The sequence below is a fragment of the Miscanthus floridulus genome, chromosome 1 (assembly GCF_019320115.1).
Source record: "Miscanthus floridulus cultivar M001 chromosome 1, ASM1932011v1, whole genome shotgun sequence".
NCBI classification, from domain to species: Eukaryota; Viridiplantae; Streptophyta; class Magnoliopsida; order Poales; family Poaceae; genus Miscanthus; species Miscanthus floridulus.
Window position 1 is genome coordinate 196,762,687 of NC_089580.1, and position 26,647 is coordinate 196,789,333.

Sequence of the window (26,647 nt, forward strand, 5' to 3'; positions counted from 1 at the left end):
TGGAATGTCATTCTCTTCTCCTTCTTCTCCTTCTTTTCATTCTTATCTTTCTTGTGTTTCTTCTTCTCATCTTCATCATTATCACTATTGTAGGGACAATTTGCTACAATATGATCGGGGCTCTTACAATTGTAGTATCTTCTCACATACTCTTTGCTCTTGGTGTGATCTCTTCTCTTTCTTGCACCATAGCCCTTCTTCTTCATGAATTTTCCCATCTTGCGGACAAAGAGGGCTATAGCTTCATCATCAATATCACTAAGATCATCATCATCGTTTGATTCTTTCTTGGACTTGCCCTTATTCTTGGATGATGATGAGCTAGCCTTGAATGCTATACTCTTCTTCTTCTTCCTTCTTGTCATCCTTGTCATCCCCCTCCTTTTCCACACGGTATGTCTCTTGGGTCATGACATCACCTAGTACTTGGTTGGGGGTAATCTCCTTCAATCCTCCTCTTATGATGAGTAATCTCAACATCTCAAATCTTGGAGGTAGGCACATTAAGAACCGATGAGAGACATCATCATCCTTGATCTTCTCTCCCAATGCCTTTAAATCATTGACAATCACTTGCAATCGATGGAACATCTCTGGAATGCTCTCATCTTCCTTCATCTTGAAGCTTGTCAATTTATCCTTGAGGATATATAACTTGGCACTCTTCACCACCGGTGTGCCCTCATAAGTTTCTTCCAATCTTTTCCACACTTCATTTGCTCTTTCATAATCCTTGATTTGCTCAAACACCTTGGAATCAATGGCATTATATATGGTGTTGAGAGCCATTATATTGCATTGCTTGTTGATCTTATCTTGGTTGGTGGGATCATCGGGATCAATGATAGCATAGTCATTCTCGGCCACTTCCCACACTTGATCATTGATTGAACTAAGACACATCCTCATCTTTCTCTTCCAATAATCATAGCATGTGCCATCAAAGAACGGTGGTTTGCCCCCCACATGGTTGAACACAACTTGAGCCATAATTTGACACCGAGGTTATTAAGCCTTCAATCAAACGATGACCACGGCTCTGATACCACTTGAAAGGTCTTAATATGGCTAGAGGAGGGTGAATAGCCTATTTAAGATTCTACCAATCAACTAGAGCAATTTGATTAGTAAGACAAATAGCGAAATGTAAACTTGCTCTAGCTCTACGAGGGTTGCAAGCCACCTATCCAACAATTCTAGTTGCAATGATTACTCGACACACAACTTGCTATGATACTACTCACTAAGAGCTCTCAAACTTGCTACACTAAAGAGCTCCACTAGATGGACTTAAATAACAAATTAAGCTCTCAATTCTAATTACACTAAAGAGCTTGCCACAACTAGTTTACAAGAATATAAAAAGTGAGTAGGATGATTATACCATCGTGTAGAGGGATGAACCAATCACAAGATGAATATTAAATCAATCACCAGAAGAATACCAAATGGCAAGAGACAACCGATTTTCTCCCGAAGTTCACGTGCTTGCCAATACGCTATGTCCCCGTTGTGTCGACCAACACTTGGTGGTTCGGCGGCTAAGAGGTGTTGCACAAACCTCATCCACACGATTGGACACCACAAGAACCTACCACAAGTGAGATAACTCAATGACACGAGCAATCCACTAGAGTTACCTTTCGGTGCTCCACCGGGGAAGATACAAATCCCCTCACAATCACCGGAGATGGCCACGAACAATCACCAACTCGTGCCAATCCTCCACCACTGCACCAAGCCATCTAGGTGGTGGCAACCACCAAGAGCAACAAGCGAATCCTGCAGCGAAACACGAATACCAAGTGCCCCTAGATGCAATCACTCAAGCAATGCACTTGGATTCTCTCCCAATCTCACAAAGATGATGGATCAATGATGGAGATGAGTGGGAGGGCTTTGGCTAAGCTCACAAGGTTGCTATGTCAATGCAAATGGCCAAGAGAGTGAGCTTGAGCCGCCCATGGGGCTTAAATAGAAGCCCCCACGAAATAGAGCCGTTGGGCAACTCATGCACTGAACACGGGCCGACCAGACGCTTTGGTCAGATTGACTAGACGCTAGACCTCAGCGTCCGGTCGTGCGATGTGCGCCATGTGTCATCGCCTTCAAATGCCATTCACCCAATTTCAACGGTCAAGTGATAACTGGACGCGTCAGTTAGAAAGTGACCGGACGCTGGACCTCAGCGTCCGGTCGTTTCTAGTAAGGTTCCAAACACAAATTTTCACGACAGGACGCGTCCGGTCATACTCGACCGGACTCACCCAGCGTTCGGTCACTCAATGTCTCCACTGTGCACCACACGTCAGCGTACGTCAGCATTGACCAGACGCACCTTGCCAGCCTCCAGTCACTCTTCGCACCAGCGTCTGGTCACAAGACCGAGACGCGTGCTCACTGCTGCTACTGACCGGACTCTGAACCCAGTGTCCGGTCACTACACCACCACCGTCCGGTCACTCTGTGAACCCCTTGTCTTTTCTGTCTAGGGCGCCGGTGGCACCGTCGGACTGTCCGCACTCTACGGGCGGACACTCCACCGGTGAAGTTTCTAACCCTTGCTCAAATGTGCCAACCACCAAGTGTATCACCTTGTGCACATGTGTTAGCATATTTTCACAAACATTTTCAAGGGTGTTAGCACTCTACTAGATCCTAAATGCATATGCAATGAGTTAGAGCATCTAGTGGCACTTTGATAACCACATTTCAATACGAGTTTCACCCCTCTTAATAGTATGGCTATCTAACCTAAATATGATCACACTCGCTAAGTGTCTTGATCACCAAAACAAAATAGCTCCTACTATTTATACCTTTGCCTTGAGCCTTTTGTTTTTCTCTTTCTTCTTTTCCAAGTTTAAGCATTTGATCATCACCATGCCATCACCATCGTCATGATCTTCGCCATTGCTTCATCACTTGGAGTAGTGCTACCTATCTCATAATCACTTTGATAAACTAGGTTAGCACTTAGAGTTTCATCAATTAACCAAAACCAAACTAGAGCTTTCAGTTGGCCTAGCTGACTTAGGGCAGGCAGCAATTGGCTCAGCTGACTTTGAAGTCGACTCAGTCGATTCTGAGCAGGCAGGCAGCCCTCCTTTGTTGCTTGTAGGGGTTTGATCTCCATCAATGATGCGGTAATCACTAGATAAGTGTACAACCCCTTTAGCTCCTAAAAAATCAAGTCTAACTGGTTTCTGGCGTTTTCCATGCTTTTCTGTAGCAAGACTTATTTTTTAAGATGTGATTGACTCAGAATGGATATTGTATTGTTCGGCTTTTGTAGTCAAACCTTTGGTTACATCCGAATCAATTATTTTTTTCATGCCCACTAGCAATCCTCTTTTAACCGATGACTCAACTGTGATCGGCCTTTTCTCATTAGTCTTTCCAAAATATTCATAGAATTACTCCTCTAATCGAGACCATGAACCAATAGTACATCGCGACAAAGATGTAAACCATGCAAAGGCAATACCGGTGAGAGATAAAGAAAAATTTCACGCTCTCGTATAGTCTTCTTTACTAGCAAAACCCAGCCGCAAGAGATATATACTAATATGTTCCATAGTGGTTTTATCATCTTCACCACTAAATTCATAAAAATCAGGTACCCACCAACCATTAGGAGTTTTCAAGTAATCATAGCATAATGGGTACGGTCTATGATAAGTGGGCACCTTCCATTTAGAGGAACCATATGGATTCCTAGCATGGGCTAAATCTTCATCGATTCGGCTTGACTTGAGAGCAACAATTGAAGCCAAATCATAATTGTTTGCAAGTGCACACATTGCTGAATTTTTAATAATTCGGCTATAATTATTAGCAATATGTGGAGCCAAATCACGAGTTTTAGCACTCGAATGCCTTGCTGAAATTTCACTAATTCGGCTATGGTCATGAGCGAAATACAAAGCCAAATTATGAGCATTGATCTTTGCATAAGGTGCTGAATTTTCGTTGATTCGGCTATGGTTACTCGTAACACGTGAAGCTGAATCATAAGTATTAGCACTTAAACACCTTAATAAATTTCATTAATTTGGCTTGAGTTGGGAGTAACATATGGAGCCAAATTATGAATAGGAACATTGGCATATGGTGCTGAATTTTTAGAGCAATTGGCTAAATAATTAGCATTGTTATAGCCAATTCTCTCATTCATTGGCATGTCTTGTGGTGGAACCACATATTGTGAACTTATAGCCGATGAATAACAATTTATGTGTTGTATGTTGCTAGTAGCATCAAAACTCGAAGAATTTATAACATGCATCGGCTCTTGACCATAATATTCATAATTATAATGTGTATGATGAGCATTAACAAAAGTATTAGCCGATGTAACATATCTAGTATCATTACAGCTAGCAACACCAACATGGGAGCTCATATAACTGGCAAAATAACTATTAGGATCATAAGATGCATTTGCAAGTTGTACATCAGGGTGATTGTAGTAATATTGCGATGCAACACCTTGGTACTTCATGATTTATAACTTGACCGCCTTGCTAAATTTTCCGATAAGCAGCGTAACTTGTTGCAAAATCGCAAACAAGATCACAAGGGGTCAAAACCAGATGCGATGGGCCTTTTGGGCCAGATGCAACGGTAATGACAAGCTCAAGAAGATAGATCAACGAGGAGTAAGGCTAGGTCAGAGAGATCAACTATAAGAGATAGTCGAACCAATCGTCCCCAGCGGAGTCGCAAAAAAGTGTGTTGACGTCGGAAGTGATCCGAATCAAACACCAATAGGGCCTTGGACGCTCGGGCCGCTACAGACCGAAGAACGCAGCGAGGATGTCACTCTTTCGTGGTGAAGAACGGAGAGGTTTACAAGCAAACCACCAAAGGATAACCAACGCGCTTACGTGACGAAGAACCGACTAGTTTTCAGGCAAATTAGCAAAGAAACCGTCGAAGCACTCGCCCGGGAGGGACCCCGTCAGGGCAAGGACGTCGCCAGGTTGCCCTAGGTCGGTCAGCAAGCCTAGGGCGCCATCCTTGGTCATCGGATCAAAGGATGAACAGCATGGGGGTTGGAGAAGAGGGTAAAAGGGTTGGGGTAGAGGTAATAGATTGATTTGTTTGTCGATTGGATAGATGAGAACTCAATCGACCATGATCCTCTCATATAGAGTGTGGGTGGTCTTAACCCAGTAGAAAACCTCTCCAAACCTTATTTTCCAAGTTTCCCATGAGTTTGGAACAATTCGGATTAGAATCCAAAAGACCAGATCCGAACAGGATTTTCTGTTAGGTACGTCGGAAGTCTCGACTTGGGTCGGAACTCCCGACGGTCGGAACTTTCGACTTTTGTCGGAACTCCCGACGTAGGGATAACCCCAGACACCCGAGCAGATTTCTTCAGGCTTCGCGGAAGTCCCGACGCCCATCGGAACTTCCGACAGTCGGAAGTCCCGACTTGGGTCGGAACTCCCGACAACGTGACATTTTTTCGGGGGCATAACTTCTTCATCCGGACTTCGAATTAGATGTTCCATATATGTTTTTTTGACCGTCTCGACGAGAGGAACACAATAGTGAAGTCCATTTCACATTTTGACAACTTCACAAAATGGACATTTTTGGTTGTAACACCTGTCCTGCTTTCCTCACCGTTCATCGTCCGCAGAACATATTCTGTATGGCCCTACCGATAACCGATCACAGTAGAGTTGGATCTGCCAGCGTCTGGGTTCCAGGTAAGCTGCTGTTCGGTAGAAACAAGTGGCATTTTTAGATGCGTGCTCCAGGATATTTAATTTCCAGCTGTAACATTTTTAAAACAAAATGATCGGAGTGCAAAAGGCGAATTCTTTTTGTGATGTTTTTTTTTCCTATGGCGTCGGCTATCAGCCTGTTCGTTTCGGCTGAATTGGCTTATAAACCATGACTGAAAGTACTACCAATTGATTTAGTGTGAAAGAAAAACATTGTTCAAACCGTGGATTATAAACAGATACGAAAGAATAAGCCGAAGCGAACATGCTGTATATGAACTCCAAAAGTCAATTAATTGCGCCTCCGGAGGCAGGAGCAAGACGCGTGCACACGATTCCCAGAAAAATGGGTATAGAAAAAGGGCATCGGGGAACAAACTCAAACGAGAGAACATGGAGCAGGCATTTGCGAAATTCACGTGGCAGTGGTAACCACACCACCGCTGCACACGTTAATCTCCTACATGCACCATTTTTATTGCACCAGAGAAACTATGATTTATCACTAAGCTTAGGTGGATGTTTGCTTTTGCATTCATATTTTCCACATGTTGGACAAGTCCATCAAAAGATTATCCTGGACGCTGCCATTCTACCTGGGAACCATTATGGCACGTGATTTTCTTGGCATCGGTGGTATTGTGGATTTGTGGCAACAATTAAGATGACATAACTTCGCACTTTAGAATTGAATACAAAAAAGCTAGACATGACTACAAAAGCATAGTAGTATACATATACATCTAAGACTGTCTCCAATGGATCACCCATATGAAGACTCAAACCCAAAATGAGTCGTGGATGATACTGTATCAGTCTCCAACAAAATATCTATATGCGAGACTCATTTTGGGTTACAGCAGAGGCACAACCCAAATATGAGTATTCTTTCATCTGGAGACTCATTTGCAGAAAGGGTTCTCTTTTGAGTCATGTTGCTGGAGAAGACCAAAAATGGATATTGAACCATTTATCTGTAGTGCTACCCAAATATTGAATGAGTCTTGTGTTTTGAGTGATGTTGTTGGAGATAGTCTAATAGCTCTCTGCTTCCCTTCTAGTGGCATTCTTTTATCAACGACATGTCGACATGCATGCTAATGCTACCAGACTACTGGAGCTACGTAGCCTTTGTAAGTTTGTTGCAGGCAAGCTGGGACCGGAGCCAAGTTTCGCCTCTAAAAGCTCCGCCCCTGCCTAGAGTGGAATGGAAGAATCACCCATTCTTAAAACACATGGAATGGCAGAATCGCCCATCCCCACGCTAACTATCGATCCATGGTACTATTCACAAAACTAGCCTCATCCACATCCCACGATCGCCCATCATTGCCGTCTCGCCGCTTTGTCGTGTACCCACCCTACCGGTGATGAACTACCCTTTAGGACCCCGTTCGGCTTGCTGAAACTTGGCTGAAAAACACTGTTCTTGCTGAATTATTGAGAGAAAAATACTGTTCCGGCTGAGAAAACAAGCTGAATAGTGCGGATTATAAGGTAAGCCGAACGAGGCCTAAAGCAAGCATCTCCTTAAAAAAATCTCAATCCTAATACCTGATACCCTAATTTTGAACTCCAACCTTGGCGGAGTTGCAGAAGACCTAAAAGAAAGGAACAGATGGAACAAAATGAAAATGAGTAAGGGGAGGAAATTTTCACCGTGACATAGGCCACGTGTAGATCGATTAAAATACGTTGCTAGCTGCTAAAAATGCTCTAACTGACTCAAACAACCTAGCGTATAGGTCATTTTAAACTATTCAACCACTCTGTTTACAATAATGTATGACTCTATTCAGCCCTTGCAGCTTATAAAAAGTTTACCTGATCTTAGTATAGCATTTCTCAACCCCCACACCGGAGCTTGGGATGAGGAGCTGGTCCGAGCTACGTTCTGGCAGGAGGATGCCGAGGTCATTCTAAACATTCCTGTCCATGAGGGTATGGAGGACACGATTGCTTGGCATTATAATAAAAATGGTATTTTTTTTCAGAGAGATCAGCTTATAAAGTTCAAATTGAGGACAGAAGAAGGATCAATGCAGCTAGAAGTGGCGGTTCTTCTTTCTCGGGTAGCAATAACGGTGACCAATTGTGGAAGAAGTTCAGGCAGCCAATGCCCATGCTCTTGACAGAAGCTCAGCAAGCGGCCTGTCGTGGGAGTTGAAGGAAAGCCTGATGTGTAAATTTTCAAGTTCCACCGTAGTTTATAATCCTCACTCCTGTAATCTAGTCGCACACAGTTTAGCTGCCATTGGGACAAAGTTAAGCCCCGGTGATGCTTCGATCACGGACAGTATTCCAGCTTGTATCAATGTTCTGGTGGCCAATGATTTGGCATCAGGTTATGAGTAAGGCTGCGTTCGTTTGGCAGGGAACGGTGTCCAGGAACCATTCCTACCAAAAATACTAGTATAATTTGTATAGCCAATCCTCATCGAGAATTATTCCTAGCCACGAATGGCCATAAACGAACGAGCCGTAATGGAGATTTTTTCCATGTTTTAAAAAAATTGAGTTACAAACAGATTTTTTGTTTGGATCAACTAATATATCGTTCACATAGCCTGGTAAGTTCCGCGGTGGCCTTGGCAATTCCATGCACCAGCGGGCCCGCCCTAGCGTCTGGCCTCTGCCATGCGGGCCTACGGGATTCGCCCACTTTGGAGCGAAAGATATTCCCACCGTCACATTCGGCGATTGGCCCCGTCTCCAAGAAAACATCGCAGCGAAGCTTCAGCTCGGCTGTCCACCGCGCCGGCGGCGGGGCCTTGAAGACCCGCATAACCGGCGCGAGCCCAGGACGAAACGAAACCCATCTCGGCAAGGGAAGCAACCCTACCGGGAGCGAGCTCGCTCGCTCGCCTTGCGCCGCGCATTCCCACCACGCGTCTTCCACAAAATTCGCGGCCGTCTATATATGAGACCCGCCCCCACCACTTCTGCCATCCCACCCTCCTCCCTTTTTGGCTCAGCGGCCATGCCTCTCCTCACGAGCTCCCTCCTCTCCCGCTCCACCACCGGCGGCTCCACCGCCCGCGGCGTGGCGGCGGCCGCAGCGATCTCCAGGCCCGCCGCGGACGCCGCCCCTTCCTCCTCGTCCCCGCCTGCCCGCTCGACCCCGACCCCGAGGCAGCTCTCCAGCACGGCGTCGCCCTTCGCGTCCGGCCTCGCGGGCCGCCTCTTCGGCGGCCACCGCGCCGCCGCCCGCTCAGCGTCGTCTGCGGCCGCCGTCTTCGAGCGCCGGTTCGCCTCAGCCGGTATGGTTTGCGACGACCTGGGCAGGATTGCTGGTCAAATCATCGCATCGGGTCTGGGTCGCGCCATCTGATGACGTCTCTGTCTCGGCTTGTTTTTTTCTCACTCTGCAGCGACCAGGAACTCGTACGATGAAATCCTGACGGGGCTCAAGAGGCCAGGAGGCGGAGACGAGTTCGGCAAGTACTACAGCCTGCCTGCGCTCTCCGATCCGCGGATTGGTGAGTTAGTTTGGATGTTTTTTCGATACGCTCCCGTCCTCAATTTTGGTGTGACTTAGTTGACTGGTAGCAGTGAGTGGTTTCATCATGATTTTTTTGTTGCTGAATTAAAATTTCGTGAGGTTTGTCTCCTCCGATCTGTTTTCCTGCCTCAGTTGCGTGTAATGTGGATGAATTCGTGGGTTCGTTTCACAGGCCCACAGTCTCTGATCTCTATTAATGTTGGGATGCGCGAATTGTCTGAGACGATGATGTTGATGTATCCATTGAGTGCATTTTTTTTCCCATATAGCTTTGTAGGTTTGTATGTCTCAGTTAGCTGAAAATACTGATGATTTGACCCATGTATTTGGCCATTCCTTCTGTCAGATCGGATCCCATATTCTATAAGGATTCTTCTCGAGTCGGCAATCAGGAACTGCGATGACTTCCAGGTCACCGGGAACGATGTTGAGAAGATCTTGGATTGGGAGAAAAGTGCACCGAAGCTAGTTGAAATCCCGTTCAAGCCCGCCCGTGTCCTCCTCCAGGTGCTGATCGTGCAACATGTTTTCAATTTTTCTTATTCCATTTTATCGAACTTCTGTGGATAGAATAAATGTGAGCTGGCAATATTCCTGTCAATGGCTTTGTGGCAGGAATCTTGCAATTGGAGTTCCACTTTCCTATCCTATCAAGAAAGTGGAGTTCCCCATGATTTATCTTTTGTCCATGCACCAATTCTAGGGTGCCTGACTGCTACTATTTGTTGACTTGTTTAATGAAAAATATATAGTAGCCAACAACAGAAGGTGTAGGTGGCATTATTGCATTCCCATATATATTTCTTAATGTTGAGTTGATTATATAAGTCTGACGTTACTTCTTGTCGAGTTGTAATTGATGGGAATAAAGTTCTACTTCCTGGAATATTATCATATTGTCGTTGAGGTTAGTTGACTGATGACTCAGTCTTCTCACTTTTCCTAAATGGTAGGATTTTACTGGTGTCCCGGCTGTTGTTGATCTTGCATGCATGAGGGATGCTTTGAGCAAACTTGGCAGTGACCCGAACAAAATTAATCCTCTGGTAAGTTAAGCTCAATGCTGATATTCACAATCTTATCTTTGATTTGGTCTGTCATTTTCTTTAGCCATTCATGTCATTTTCCTTATTGCCATTTGTCCTAGTTTCCTTCTTCTGTGTTGATTGTTAACGTGCTTCACATTTTTCCCTCAATATACCATCAATTACTATTATATGAATCTTTGCTTTATGACATAATCGATATTTCAGTGTGGACACTACCTGTTATGTAGACTGCTAAACCCTTTTCATGAACTGCTATGAACCATGACTGGAAGAATCTTGCTTGTTTATGAGACTTTGTATTAGCTAATAATAATAATTTTTGTCATTATTATTGCAGTTAGCAACAATAGGTGTCACCTTTTTAATATAAGACAAGATTTGATAAATTTCTAATGCATTTATGTTATTGGCCAGCCTTTCTTGATGTCCTTTTAGGTTGGTGCCAAGCATATTACTTCTACATCATTATTCTGGTGGGCCTGGAGTCTGGTATAGCTAACAAATTTGCTGTGTCATGTTAGTTAGTTAGGGCCTATCCACAGCCATATCTCTCGTTGGAGAGTAATCACAGCTCTGGAATATGGCAGATCCTAAGGGACTCTCTTTCATTACAGCGCCTAGCTCCAGTAGATAAATTCTAGGTCGGGTTATCCTTTATTTATGTTGCTCAGACACAAATGTGATTCCTGTGTGTGTGTGAACTCTCTTCTTCTATTAATGCAATGATACACCCAGCTCTCCTGCATGCTCGAGAAAAATGTTAGTCTTGCTTTCAGTTGGGGTTGACCATGCGCCCACATTGTTTGCATTCGCCATGCACGTCCTGTCGTGGGCCTTCCCCCACGATGAAGGCAGGCTCTGGATGTTAAGTTGATTCACTTGATTGTGGAGCTTTTTAACCCTCCTGTAAATTATTAATGTTTTCTTTTTTGAAAGTAATTCTGTGAAGCCATTTACCACCCTGTTAACTTAGCCTCTAATGCTTCCTTTTCCATTCATTCCCTTAAGATAGCTTGCATGCATATAGATATTGTTAGTGTGTACCTGCTTATTTTTGTTGATATGGATACTATATGGCATCTGGTTGCAGGTACCTGTAGACCTTGTTATTGATCATTCAGTACAAGTCGATGTCGCAAGATCAGCAAATGCTGCTCAGGCAAATATGGCGCTTGAGTTCCATCGTAACAAGGAACGGTTTGGGTTCTTGAAATGGGGGTCCTCTGCATTCCGCAACATGCTTGTTGTTCCACCTGGATCTGGCATTGTCCACCAGGTATTTTGGTCATATGATTGTTTTTTAAATAGCTTAATCCAGTCAAGGTTATTTTATCTATTGAAAACTTATAATCCTCCATTTTACTTTGTTAGGTGAATCTTGAATATCTGGCCAGGGTTGTGTTTAACAATGGTGGGATCCTTTACCCTGACAGCGTCGTAGGCACTGACTCTCACACAACTATGATAGATGGTCTTGGAGTTGCTGGGTGGGGAGTTGGTGGTATAGAGGCGGAAGCTGCAATGCTTGGCCAGGTGAAGTACATTTTGATATCTAAAGAGTGGTTCTGATACTGTGGAGCATTTGTTTTCTTCATCTTTGTTTATGTTCAATGAAAAGAACAAATGTTCGCAAACTTGAGCTTCAGAGATATTATGCACAAGTACTGTTCTCTATAGTATGGCCTATTTTTTGGTTGATCTGCTTCAGTAACCTGCATACGTACATATTGATTGTTGTTTGTTTCTTTGTGCAGCCAATGAGCATGGTCTTGCCAGGTGTTGTTGGCTTTAAGTTATCAGGCAAGCTGAAAAATGGAGTTACAGCCACAGACTTGGTTCTAACAGTAACTCAAATGCTTCGGAAACATGGCGTTGTTGGGAAATTTGTTGAGTTTTATGGTAACCATAATTTTTACCTTTTGCAATTAACATCTTCTATCAAGAGCTTCTAGATTTCATTATATTAAGAGCTTCTCTAATATTATATATCTGAACTTCTATATTTTAGGGCAAGGCATGAGTGAATTGTCACTTGCTGATCGGGCGACCATCGCAAATATGTCTCCAGAATATGGCGCAACTATGGGTTTCTTCCCAGTTGATGGAAAGACACTGGACTATTTGAAGCTTACTGGCCGAAGTGATGATACGGTAAGCTAATTGGAGTGTATATATTCAATTTGAGTCTTAAGCACTTAATTCTAATTTTTTTGCTGTTTCAATTTTTAGGTGGCCATGGTTGAGTCCTACCTGCGTGCGAATAAGATGTTTGTTGATCACAGCCAGGTGCTTGTCTTTCATATGTTGAGCAGAAGCAAATAATTCAGTATATGCATATTGTTTTACCTAAAGTTTGTCTTGGATGTAGGTTGAAGCTGAAAGAGTATATTCTTCCTATCTAGAACTTAACCTGGAAGAGGTAGAACCATGTCTATCGGGACCAAAACGGTAATGTTCTTGATTAAATTACACTATTCAGCTATCAGCATATCTTTATCCTCATCTAGTATTAAATTTGATGAACTTTATTGACAGGCCTCATGATCGAGTGACATTGAAGAATATGAAGTCTGATTGGCTTTCTTGCTTGGACAGCGATGTAGGATTCAAGGTAAGGTTTTCCTTTATGGATTGCAACTTATTGCGTATGTACTGAATCACGGCCTTGCTCTTGTAAGTTAATCAATTGCACTGAATAGCACTCCCGCCTTTCCAAATTATAGTTTACTTTAGCTTTGTTCTATGAGTCAAACTTCTCTAACTTTGACCAAGTTTGAGAAAAATATATTGACATCTACAAGTTAAAATAAATGCACCACCAAGACAATTCTTAGAATTTTATGAAATTAATTTGATATGGTAGATTTTGATGCTTTTTTTCTAAACACTTGGTCAAAGTTAGATAACTTAGGACGGCCAAAGTGAACTATAATTTGTAACGGATGGAGTAGGATATAGATCCAATCAGTTTATACTCGATATTGTTCTGTACTTTGTTTCCCAGTTTCCTTTTGCTGTGCTCACTGCAACAATATTGCAGGGTTTTGCTGTCCCCAAAGAATCACAGGGCAAAGTTGCAGAATTTTCGTTCCATGGGACTCCTGCAAAGATTAATCATGGTGATGTTGTAATTGCAGCAATAACCAGTTGCACAAACACATCAAATCCTAATGTAATGCTGGGAGCTGCTTTGGTTGCCAAGAAGGCTTGTGAGTTAGGCCTGGAGGTTTGGTTCTGGACTTCATCTTCCAACATGACTAAAATATTGATACACTGGTTCACAACTAAATTTCTTTGTTGGTTTGGTATATTCCTTTTTGGTGGTCTGTGGCTAAAATTCTCTGGCAATTACCATGCCAATTTTAAAACCATTGCTGCTTTTGCTCTATGTTTTATATGGAAACCATCCTTTAGTAACGCTGGTTTGTGTCAATCAGGTAAAGCCATGGATTAAGACGAGCCTTGCACCTGGTTCTGGTGTTGTGACGAAGTATTTGGATAAGAGGTAAATTTTGGCTCCTTGAATTGAATTCATTTCTTGTGCTGCCAGGCTAGGCTTCGTGACTGTTTCTTTGTTTTGTTTTTGGCAGTGGTTTGCATAAATATCTCGACCAGCTTGGCTTCCATATTGTTGGTTATGGTTGCACAACCTGCATTGGAAATTCCGGAGAGCTTGATGAATCCGTGTCTGCTGCAATTACTGAGAATGGTAATTTCTAACGTCATTGGATGGTTCAAGTTTAAAGTTATGAAATAGAGTACATTGCTTATCGTTCCTCTTCTTTGTATAGATATTGTTGCTGCTGCTGTATTGTCCGGAAACAGGAACTTTGAAGGACGTGTGCATCCTTTAACCAGAGCAAATTACCTTGCTTCCCCTCCTCTTGTTGTGGCTTATGCCTTGGCTGGCACGGTATGTTGTTCTTGTTCTAGTGTTCGATTGTCCTTTATGTAGTTTCAGTAGAATACTGAATCTTTCTCACTGTTGTTTTGACTATCCAACATGTTTTTAAATGAAATGCTGTTATAATACAATTAAGAAATACAACTTCTGTAGTTGAAACGAAGGGCGGGCCTGGTGCAAGCGGTAGAGTCTTACCGCCTGTGACCGGAAGGTCCCGGGTTCGAGTCGCGGTCTCCTCGCATTGCACAGGCGAGGGTAAGGCTTGCCACTGACACCCCTCCCCAGACCCCGCACAGAGCGAGAGCTCTCTGCACTGGGTACGCCCTTTTAACTTCTGTAGTTGAAACAGACTAATCAATGAAACTTCAAAGCTGTATATGCACCTACTATTTATGTTCCAATAATTTATCATCATGTAGTTAGTTTTAGTTTTTTTTCATCAAAAAAATATTTTACTTTCCAAGTCAATATTTGAACTTCCGTGTTTCCTTTTTTCCTTTTTTTTTCATTTGCTTGTAACTTGTAAATTTTAACTTCTGCTTAGGTTAATATTGATTTTGAGAAAGAACCTATTGGCATATCGAAAGATGGGAAAGAGGTTTACTTCCGGGATGTTTGGCCATCCACAGAAGAGATAGCCGAGGTCAGCACCCAACACTGTAACTTCGACTATATTTCCTTTAACTTGTGCTGTAAAACCTTTTATAGTCAGAATAGGCTTTATGATTGTGCTTTTTAATTCTGCCAGGTTGTCAAGTCAAGTGTGCTCCCTGACATGTTCAGGAGCACATATGAGTCCATCACCAAAGGAAATCCTATGTGGAATGAGCTGTCAGTCTCAACAAGCACTCTCTACCCCTGGGATCCATCATCTACATACATCCATGAGCCTCCTTACTTCAAGGATATGACAATGACTCCTCCTGGCCCGCGGCCAGTGAAGGATGCATATTGCCTTCTGAACTTTGGTGACAGTATCACAACTGATCACATCTCACCTGCCGGAAACATTCACCCAGACAGCCCAGCTGCAAAATATCTGAAGGAGCGTGGTGTTGAAAGGAAGGACTTCAACTCATATGGTAGCCGAAGAGGAAATGATGAGATCATGGCTAGGGGAACCTTTGCCAACATTCGTCTTGTGAATAAGTTCTTGAAGGGTGAGGTTGGACCCAAGACAATCCATGTTCCATCTGGGGAGAAGCTTGCAGTTTTTGATGCTGCTATGGTATATAATTCTTGCTTCATATTTTCTACTCCAGTGATAAAAGCTACATCTATGCACTAGTAACATCTAATTTTCCATTTCCTCCAATTTTGTTTGGTGCTTGCCACAGAAATACAAGAATGAAGGGCATGACACTATTATCCTGGCTGGTGCCGAGTACGGGAGTGGAAGCTCTCGGGATTGGGCTGCAAAGGGCCCAATGCTGCAGGTAACGTTGCTTCCACAATAGTTTCTTCAGCCTAACTAACCTTCTGAGTCTCACTAATGGGTAACGGGATTACTTCACTTGACTTCAGGGAGTGAAGGCTGTGATAGCGAAGAGCTTTGAGAGGATTCACCGCAGCAATCTTGCTGGCATGGGAATCATCCCTCTATGCTTCAAAGCAGGGGAGGATGCAGACACCCTGGGCCTAACCGGCCATGAGCGCTACACTGTCCACCTTCCAACCAATGTGAGTGAGATCAAGCCTGGCCAAGATGTTACCGTGACAACTGATAATGGGAAGTCGTTCACTTGCACACTCAGATTCGACACTGAGGTATGATTGTTCTTTTCCATGCATTATTCGCTGATGCTGCCTATGTATCCTGATTATTGATGTTTCTGTAACTGATCACCTCCAGGTGGAGCTTGCTTACTACTGACCACTGGTGGCATTCTACCATATGTCACCAGAAAGATTGCGGAACAATAGATTGTACCATTGAGAGGATTGCGATGCGGTGAATCGTAATTGGTGCAAACGGTTTGTTTAGCACAACCCATTTTTGAGGAGTACTTATAATAATCTCTGAGTATCTCAGAGTGAGCTGTCTGAAATTTTAGTGAAATGGAGCGCCATGAGGATGGGATGGTAACCTTTTGCCTTCTTTAAGACGCTATGTTAATAATACGTCAACTTCTGCAATATCTGAATATACATTCGGCACATGATTTCCCATGCTGTAAATGACACTAGTTCTTAACACTGATGCAGTTCAAAGCTGTTCTTGTTATCTGGTGGTATTCAAATTAGTACTGCAAACAATCGATGAGCAGATTTTGTTTGAGATTTGTATTACGAACCTTTTGGCAGGTGAAGCCATTATTCCATTTGCTTCAAGCAATTTTGAAACGATTGTCACGGAAGCTGATTGTTGCAGTGAGTGTATTTTGGCTCTTACCACGTGTCACGTGCGACTGGTAATGACCCTGAAGCAACTGAGGGGGTGTAAAACTGTCATGCAGGCCCCAAAATCTGGAGCTGCTCCACACGGAAAAAAAAGAGAAGAAATACTGGGTAATAAAGCTCGTTGTGAAGCTAAAGCAACTTGAAAGAAGCTAAAGCAACTTGAAAGAGTGCATAGAGTGCATTTGTCTTGCGAGGGTATAGGCCTGTGATCTAGGGTGTATTTATCTTGTTAGGACATATACCTGTGATCTAGGGTGCATTTGTCTTGTGAGGGCATAGGCCTGTGATATAGGGTGCATGTCTTGTGAGGGCATAGGCATGTGATCTAGAGGTAATGTGATCTAGGGTGCATTTGTCTTGCGAAGGCATAGGCATGTGATCTAGAGGTACTGTGATCTAGGGTGCATTTGTCTTGCAAAGGCATAGGCCTGTGATCTAGGGGTACATGTATGATAAAATTTTAACTATAATCACTGTTTTTATATTTTTTAGCTTTGCCCTAGGGGCCAGGGCTCAGTTACATAACAATTGTTAGAAGTGAATGTAAATGAACAAGATGTGGAAGAACTGTTGCTTTCATTGATCTCAGAAATATATTTATACAAGTAGAGGGGTGTTACGAAGGGATACGACTGTTCCTAAAAGACATGTCCTTTAGAACTAAAATTAACTGTCTAATCCTATCCATTAATCCTGTGCTTGATGGATGAGATCACTCGTGAAGAGACGCCTGTTTGTCTATAGACGTCCGTTCGTGTATAGGTATCGTTTCACAACACTCCCCCTTGATCGAATCTTCCTTGATATCAATACAGCTGTAAACTAAAATTCATCGAAAAACCCTATGGGAAAAATCTAAGGAATATATGATATGCCATAAAAACTCCTTTAAACCTTATTGAAAAATAAGAAGAAAATAGCATATTTATTTATGATTTAAATAAACCACTATGTCATTGGTATCCCATTAAAAACCTCAATAGGGAAAAATATTGGAGATACGACATAAAGATAACTCCCCAAAAACCTTTCAGGAAAAATATGAGGAGCAATATAAAGTGATATGCCGCTAAAACTCCTATAAAAAAATAGTGGGAAAATTAGGAGAAAATATGACGACATATTATTAGTATTGCCTCTTGGATCACTCACATGAAAAACATTTTCAGGGAAAAACCATGAATGACTTGTGAGGGCAATATGTGTCTTTGATATTTCCAACAAAAACCCTGATGGGAAAAATAGAAAATATGACACATGCTTATGTTAATATTACCTCATTAAAAACTTTAACAAGAAACCTTATGAGTAAAACTTGTGAAAGAAAAGAGTATAATATAATACAGGTACATGTCAGCATCTAGGAGATGTCTCCCCCTGATTCTTGTAAATTTTGAAGTCGTCGCATACCAAATCTTATGTAGAAATTTTTGAAACATAGAAGTTGGTAAGGACTTAGTAAATAGTTCAGCGAGATTATCGCATGCGGTGATTTGCAAGATGTTTATTTCCCCGCTTTCTTGTAACTTATGGGGATAAACAGCTTAGGGCAATGTCCTTAGTGACATTACTCTTTATGTAACCTGTTTGCATCTATGTAACATAAGCGAAATTATCTTCATAGATAATTGTAGGTGATTTAATCGAACCAATATCACATGCCTGTTGTATGTGGTTAATCATTCTGCGAAGTCATACACATTCATGTGATGCCTCGTATAGAGCAATAATTTCAGAATGATTACTAGAGGTCGCCGTCAGAGTCTGTTTAGAAGACTTCATGAAATAGTTGTACCTCCATGTAAGAATACAAATCCAGTTTGAAATGGGGACCAGATAAGTAACTAGCATCCGTGTATCCAATCATATTGGAATCATGATTTCTCTTAAAGAATAAACCAAGATTCTCTGTGCCACTAAGATATCTGAGGTTATGCTTCGCCCCCGTCTAATGACGGTGAGTTGGATTTGCACTATGTCTAACTAGTATGTTCACTGTAAATGCGATATCAGACCTGGTGCAATTTGCAAGATACATAAGTGCTTCAATGACACTAAGATATGGAACCTTGGTCCCAATATCTTTTCTCCAATATCTCGTGGTCTAAATGGATCTTTCTCTATTTCTAAATAACGAACAACCATCGAGGTTTTGTTATGATATGATTTGTCTATATTGAATTTCTCCAATATTTTCTGGATATAGGTTGATTGATGCACTAAAATCCCTGAAGGACGGTGCTCAAGTTGTAAGCCTAGGCAATATTTGGTCTTACCCAAATCCTCCATCTTGAATCCACATGATGAAAATTGTATCTCAAATGATTGCATAATTATTTCTGTATCATGATGATATCAAAATAACCAATATACGCAATCATGCTTAATTATACACAATGTATGTTGCGATTTGTATTTGGATTCATAATGTGAAGTCCTTTGGGACTTATACATCCGAATCTATCAAATTCATTTGATCTGCCAATTATTGAATTTGGAAAACTTCATTTTCACACATACCATGGGATATGCTATGCTGGGTGTCTGCGTGAAACCATATGCTACAAGCTCTCATTGTTCACCACCTTGCTTCTGAAAAGAAACTATGTGAGAGAAGATATTACCGTGGTAATACTTCTCATCATTGAACAAGAGCAATCTTCTTAATTGCCACCTTTTAGTTTGACCAAATTTGAGTGTGAAGACACTCTGCCTAGGACTTTTGGTCTGGATCAAGTAAGGTAAAAAACAATCTTTGAGGAGTATATGCCACGACAATTTATAGTCTTTAAATGATTGATTCGGTTCTTGAAATCAATATAGCATGTGAAAATGTTAACCCTTTTGGACTCCGACTCATTTCCCATATGGAGTCAGGGTGTTTCAATGTCCCAGGATCAGAATTTGGGTGCATCGTTGATCCAGGTGGATTTTGATCTGGGTTTTGGATGCTCATCCATTTTGGGTGTTTACCAACTTGAGGTTGGCTTGGATTTACTGATTTGGAGGATATTGTCCTCGGTATCCTTGGACGCTTACTTGGAGCATTACCTTAGGAGCGGCCGTACTTCTCCTCTTCTTTGGAAGTGGGAGTTGAATAGTTTTAATTGGTACCTCCATTCTATCGGGCGTATTATAAGTATGATAGAAAGCCTCTGCTCTTCTTGTCTTGCCGTGCAGCAGCAACGCCGGGTAACTCTTCTGGCTTCTCAACTTGCAGTGGAGAGTGCATGCTTGATAACGTGTTAGAAGTGAATGTAAATGAATAAGATGTGGAAGAACTGTTGCTTTCATTGATCTTGGAGATATATTTATATAAGTGGAGGGGTGTCACGAAGGGACATGACTGTTCCCAAAAGACATGCCCTTTGGAACTAAAATTAACTGTCTAATCCTATCCACTAATCCTGTGCTCGATGGATGAGATCACTCGTGAAGAGACGCCTGTTTATCTGTAGACGTCCGTTCGCGTATAGGCGTCGTTTCACAACAACAATGTTGTCAAGATGTAAGATATGAAAATGTGTAAGTTACATTATTTAAATTAATTACAAAATCAATTGAATTGGATGGATGTTGGAATATACTCCGTATTAGAAGAAAATAGTGGTCAAAATATACATTGAAAATCATGCAAAGTCAGATGTGTGTGTGTGTTTTACTAGAGGGAGTAGTGGAGTATAATTTTTATGTTCCCGAGTTAAATATAAAAGCTAACAAGATATTGCTCTAGGGAAAACATAAAAGAGAGACCAAAAAAAATTAAGCCAAGAAAACTTGAAAAGGGATTAATACAAATTTAGAAGAAGTCAAGACTTATGGTTGTCATTCAGCCTTTTGGAGATGAGATGTTTGGGAGGCTTCAACCAAACAATCCCTTAATTAGTCAAATTCCTAACTAGTTTGTGCTTTCAGAATAACCTGAGTCAAAAAAAGGCTGCTGCAAAAGAAAAAATCAGTGAATTTGGCAAAAAAAATTTAGTAAATTTGACAAAGATAATTATAGGAAACGACGGAAGCCGCACGAGAACAGTCAGACTAGGATTTGAGATTTTGTGTTTCCATCGCCTTAATTTAGAGAAATTTTGATATTTAACTCTGAGTTCGCGTGCCTCTCAATATTTGACATTCAATTTGCAGGTATTTTAAAATTTAACCCTGAGCTCTCAAAAAATTTTGATATTTTTTATGCAATCCATGGCTCTATGGCCTTTGGAACCATAAGCTCGACAACATCGTGAGTAATCAAGGTCTTTACAAATTCTGGGAGGGGGCTTGTCCACACATGGCGATCGCCCGGGTCCCAACACATAGCGAGCTTAGCTAAATTATGTGATATCCTATTACAAGCTCTAGAAATAGAAATGACACTACTGCATACAAAATTCTCATTCAAAAAATCACGTGTCCCTTATCAACATTCCGCATGCCGCGAGATCCATGGATGGTGAGACAAGAGCTTTTTAAAGAATTGTCGAGTCCATCTCCACCTGCACGTGAAATGCCATGATCTGTAGCCGCTTGCAAAGCCTGGGCACATGCTACTGCTTCAGCTGTGATCGCATCCGGGATTGATCCCAGTCGATCGGCCCCTGCAAGCACCACTTCGCCTTCATAGTCACGAACAGTAAAGCCCCAACTTCCTTGCATCGTGTCCTGAATGAATGAGCCATCCGAATTGATCCTGAGCTAGCCCGGCGGTGGAGCTTTCCATCTAGCATTCCCAGCTGTCTACCTAATCGGCTCTTTCCTCTCCAACTTGCTCAGATAATTCAGCAAATTAAGTACATTTGCAGCAACGCCATCCACACCCTGACCCTTCTCCCCATTGTTAATTTTGTTTCTCTCGGTCCACTTCCAAAGGAATAACACTGTTTTAGTTCGGATTTCTTCTTTCAATGATAATATTTCAGTCACCACTTCCCATGCCGATTAATTTGACAATAGCGGTTGGCGAACCGGTTCAAGGGAAAGAGTAGACCAATATCGCTTCACCAGCTTTCATTTAAGAAAGCAATATCCTCCATCCTCATCCAACCGGTGACAAACTGAGCATCTTGTATCAAGCTGCACACCTCTCTGAATATTCATCATTGTAAGGGCATCTAGCCTTTTAGTGGGTTTTGGTGAGCTGAATGACAACACCATTAAAGGTCTAACAAGTTTGTTAAGTGTTGAACAGGAAATTGAGTTTATTGCATACACTTGTGGATTGTGGAATAAGAAGTGTATATAGGTTCAATAAAAAGGCAAACTTGATGATATGCCACATAGTGTTGTAACGAAAGCCAAATTGTATATTGTTGTATTGAAAGATTATAGAAACAACCTAGTTCAAGCAAAAGACAACAATACAAATTGAATCAATGAAATGACTTTTATGTTGTGGGATATCATAGCATCACGTGAAAGCAAGCATATTTAGCAAATGGCAAATGAGACATGAGTTGATGATTTTGGATTGGTCTCTATAATGGCTTGCTTTGCATGAATAAGAAGAGTTGGATAGTGGACTAGCTTTGATCAAGGATTGAAGAATAAATCAAGAGTGTATAAGTGAGGAAATGTTAAGCAAAGGTGAAATGATGAAGGAGACAATATATAATGGATATAAGATGTTCTCTACATTGGTTTGCTTGTACGGATAAAGATTTGAAAAATCACTTTGCATTGACTTGATCAAGCTAGAAGTATGAAGATAGATATTGAAGTGAGTATTAGGAGTGTCAAGCCAAAATGAAGAGGATATAAGGAATCATGAATTGGCTTGACCATATTGATGTTGATTTATATATGTCTTTATGTGAATCAAACTAAAGCTTGATTGATCTCAATATTCATATCTAGAAGATATTCAAGTAAGGATCATACTATTGAAGACATAGTTTTTCAATGGATGCTTAATATGATGTGACTTGAGTATGGCTTGATAATGTGAAGATAGCAAGAAAAGGGCTTCGAGGGACTAAGCGAAGGTGAAGGGCAAGCGATAGCTTGAGGACCGAGGTACCATAGCTAAGGTGAAGAAGAGAGTACTTACATTGAGTCAAGGAACTAATTAAGCTATGAGGAGTCATATTATGTTGAGGACCAAATTATTAGTGAAAGTGACTTGAAGCCATTGAGGTGAACTCATATATAAGGAAATGGTTCAAGTCACATGCTCAAGGTGTGTTTGCTCGAATAGATGAGATAAAGATGATTGCAACCCCTTATGAAGTGATATTGAGAAGAAATGGCATATGAAGACATTGAAGACTCAAGTGGTTAAAATTGTTATATTCTCTTGATCTTGAGTATAGGTATGCCATACTATCAAGGGGGATGTAATACGAATCATAGACAAGTCTCAAGTGCTCAAACTAACCAAACTCAAGTGCTAATATGAGAGAAACACATTAGCACAACACTTTCACTTGTTGATCTTGGGGCTTATTCTCTACTGGGTTGGATAGCCTTCGAAACAAGTTTTCTGGAAAGTCCAAGATCACTGAAAACGGAGTTCGGAGTAAAAAGTTATGACGTTTTCTGCAAGGTGACCTATGCTGTTTCTAGGAGCTGCGGTAGTGCCGCGAGTTTCCGCGACAGTTCCACACCTGTACAGGTCATAACAGCTAGCTTTTGAACTGCAATGGCTAGCTTGTGTGGGGTGGCTATAAATACCCATTCCATGTCTCCTGGTGTTGCTGCTGATGCTCCAACCATTCTAAATCCTTCCCAAGCCATATGTGAGCTCTCTCTAACCCCTCTGTTTTTAGAGTGAGTGATTAGTGATTGATTAAGTGTTAGAGAGCAATTAAGAGCAAGCCAATCCTTGAGCACTTGTCGGACTTCGTCAATCTTCATTGCGCATTTGTTACTCTTAGAGGTGAAGCCTCCTAGATGGCTAGGCGTCGCCCGGTGAGCTCCCGTGCTTGTGGTGAGCCGTAGGACAGTTTGTTAATTACCTCATTGATCTAGTAGAAACCCGTCATCTCAAGAGTTCACTCTCTTGACTTAAGAACGAGGATAAGGGTTGCAAAGCCTAAGCCTTAGTGGCTTCCTCAACAATGTGAACATAGGTAAGCCTTGGTGGCGAGCTGAACCACGGGATAAATCTTGTGTCTTGTCTCCTTTATGTTTTGAATTGCATTATCCGTGTTCCACTCGATCTACTTGGTTGTGCGTGTTTTATGAGTGCAGATACTTAGTGGACTTACCATTGGACATCTCCATGCACATCTCTAAGTTTAGGCTCTAGGCATAGCTACTGTTGAAGCTCTCTGCGTAGGCGCGGCAGTGTCGCATTCTCAGCGAGGCAGTGCGGCAGTGCCGCACGAAGAAGCAACAGTGCCGCACACTCTACTAATCCGCTGCAAGTTTATTTGTTGTTAATTTTTAGAAGCGCCTATTCACCCCTCTCTAGATGACATCAAGGTCCTCTCAATTGGTATAAGAGCTAGGCTCTCAATTTCGAGCTTAACCGCCTTGAGAGACGATGTCGACAAGTGAGGAGGTATCTCTAGAACTTCTACTTTTAGATGACTCAAATTATGCATCGTGGTTCGCTAGTGTGCTTGATGTTTTTAGGGCTATGGGTCCTCATATTGAGTGGATTGTAGATGTGAGCATTTCACCTCCTGGTATTGAATTGGCCAACTTATCTAGAGAGGAAGTGAAATGCTTACAACACAATGCTCAAGCTACTAATATCTTATTTAGTGCTTTGAGTGAAGATGTTTTTGATGTTGTCATATTTGGAGATGGTGATCTGCTTGAGGATGCTCATATCATTTGGACCACGCTCAAAGAAAGATATGACAAGTCCAAATGTAATGAGAAGTTGCTCTCATTTGAGGAACCACTTGAGGAGTGCTCAACTTCACCGACAAATGAAGAGCCTCAAGTGATTCTCCCAAAAGGTCCAAGTGATCATGCCACGTCCACTTTCTCGCCAACATATGACTTAATGGAAGGTAATGAAATGGTTGGTGAGAACAATGCTTTTACATGTGGTACTTCTACTTCCTCTAGTTCCTATGAGACTAACATTTTGAAGGAAGAAGAAGCTTGTGATCGGTGGAGGCCAAATGACAAATCTACCTCACCAAGAAACTCAACTCTCTATGCCACTTCACATGTGGGTCTCATGGCAAAGAAAGAGAAGAATGTGGCAAGTGAGAGTAAGAGTGAAAGTGAGAGTGAAGATGAAAGCGATGACGATTGTCGATGTTTTACCACCGATAGCCTACCACGGGGGTACCCAGGGCAGTATGTTCGGGCTTCGGCGTATGCCGAACTCGATGGTTAACGCAAGAGACAGCCGATTTATCCTGGTTTAGGCCCTCGATCGTAGATCGAGTAACAACCTTACGTCCAGTCGGCCTTAGCCTTTGCGTTGGATTGATTGTCAAGTGTTGTGTCGTACAATTGTTCTCTCTCTGCCTCAGGAGCCCTGCCCTCCTTTATATAGTCAGGAGGCCAGAGTCCTAGTCGGTTTACAATGAGGTTTTCTGGTAGGATTACTTAATAGTTCTACTACTAAGATTACATGGAAAGAATCCTAGTTGGACTAGATCTTCTTTCTCCTTTGCGGGGTATCCTGTGGGTCCCGCATCGACAAGCCCCCGAGCACTTCATGGTTGAGCTCTGAAAGTCTCGCTTTGCTCTTTCAAGTCTTGTTGAGTAGGAACAAAATGCCATCCGAGTGCTTTCTGGAGTGAAACCTTGTAGCGTTTCTTGGGATCTTCGAGTGGTGAGTGCTTTTTTGAAAAAAGTACATCCATCTGGTTGTAGCCCCCGAGCCTCTTGCTAATTGGAACAAGGAGCTGGAGGATCTTGTCTTGAAGTTGCTCTGATTGTTCGTTGAAGTTTTATGAAAAAGAACTCGAATATGGCTCGTTCCGGGTTCTTTTTGTCGTAATGTCTTGAAGTGGTCTGCGTTGAGTAAGTCTTTTGGTGACGTGCGCTTTTTCGAAGAAAAAGTGCACTCACTGAGTGTAGCCCCCGAGCCTCTTGCTATTTGGAACAAAAAGTTGGAGGGTCTTGATCCTTTATGTTGCTTTAAAATTTGTGTTCTGAAGTAGTTTCCGAGACTTGGATTATTTCATCATCCGAGTAGTTACGCGGCAAGCAGCCTCCGAGCTTATGTCCGGGTTCTTTTTGGTTGGGTGCAATTTTTCGTAAAAATTGCACTCACTGAGTGTAGCCCCCGAGCCTCTTGCTTTTGCTTTGCAAAAGTTGGAGGGTCCAGATTCTTGTCTTCAAAAAAATTCTGTGGTTATGTATCCTGCTTTCTTCGAGTTCTTCTCTTTTAGAAAAGAGGTTGGATGAAGAGTCTTAATGTGTCTTGTATTCTTGGTCCTTTGTCTTTGGTTCCGAGCCTCCGGGAGTGGTTGAAAATGAAGGCCGAGCTCCCTAGCTTAGTGTTGATTAAGCTATGATGTTGGCCGAGCCCCCGAGCGTATATCCGTGTTGTTTTGTTCAGGAAGAACTCGGATGCGAGGTCTTGGCATATTCTTTTGATAGTCTGCTGTTGTCAGATGTAGTTGTGTGGTGGTGGTTGATTGTAAATGCCTTTTGTTCACGGATTGTACTGTGCTGGTATATTCTTTCGAATATGCCCGTCTTCGAGTACTGTTTCTTCTCGCCTGAGCCATCCATTATTGAGTCCTGTCTTTTTGCTGTGTCCTTTGTTAGGCTTATTTCGTTGGTACTCCTGGTCCATGTGCGCCGATCCTTTGGCCTATAAATACTGTCTCGGGGTGCTTGTTTTCATCCATTGGACATTTTGTTGAAACCTTCGCGGTTGTGAATATGGTACTTTGTGAAGTAGAGCAGCCCCCGGGCATATTTTGTAGTTCCTGTGTGTCTTGTCGTAGCTGGAGGAAGTCTTGTGATAGGGATTAGAGGTAGGCTAGTCCCGCGACAGCATTGTGCCAGGATGTACGTGGTGGTAGTTGGAGGAAGTCTTGTGATGTGGGCTTCGTTCCTTCATCCGGCAGTTCTGGGTTGATCCTCGTCGCCTGTCTTGAGACCGTCCGGCGCAGATCAACACCATATCCAGCATCAC

At 42.3% G+C, this 26,647-nt stretch overlaps 1 protein-coding gene across 1 annotated transcript; it reads left to right on the plus strand.

Annotated features, from left to right (window-relative positions):
- The first annotated feature begins 8,461 nt into the window (after window positions 1–8,461).
- Window positions 8,462–16,409, plus strand: LOC136449601 (putative aconitate hydratase, cytoplasmic). The gene is given in 21 exon segments (XM_066449695.1): window positions 8,462–9,001; window positions 9,113–9,220; window positions 9,590–9,750; window positions 10,197–10,289; window positions 11,383–11,568; window positions 11,664–11,825; window positions 12,047–12,191; window positions 12,301–12,443; window positions 12,522–12,578; window positions 12,661–12,740; window positions 12,828–12,903; window positions 13,333–13,518; window positions 13,730–13,797; window positions 13,883–14,001; window positions 14,084–14,205; window positions 14,741–14,839; window positions 14,945–15,424; window positions 15,534–15,632; window positions 15,721–15,963; window positions 16,049–16,066; window positions 16,069–16,409. Coding segments are annotated over 21 exon segments (3,036 nt in total). The 5' UTR covers window positions 8,462–8,661; the 3' UTR covers window positions 16,120–16,409.
- The last annotated feature ends 10,238 nt before the right edge of the window (window positions 16,410–26,647 follow it).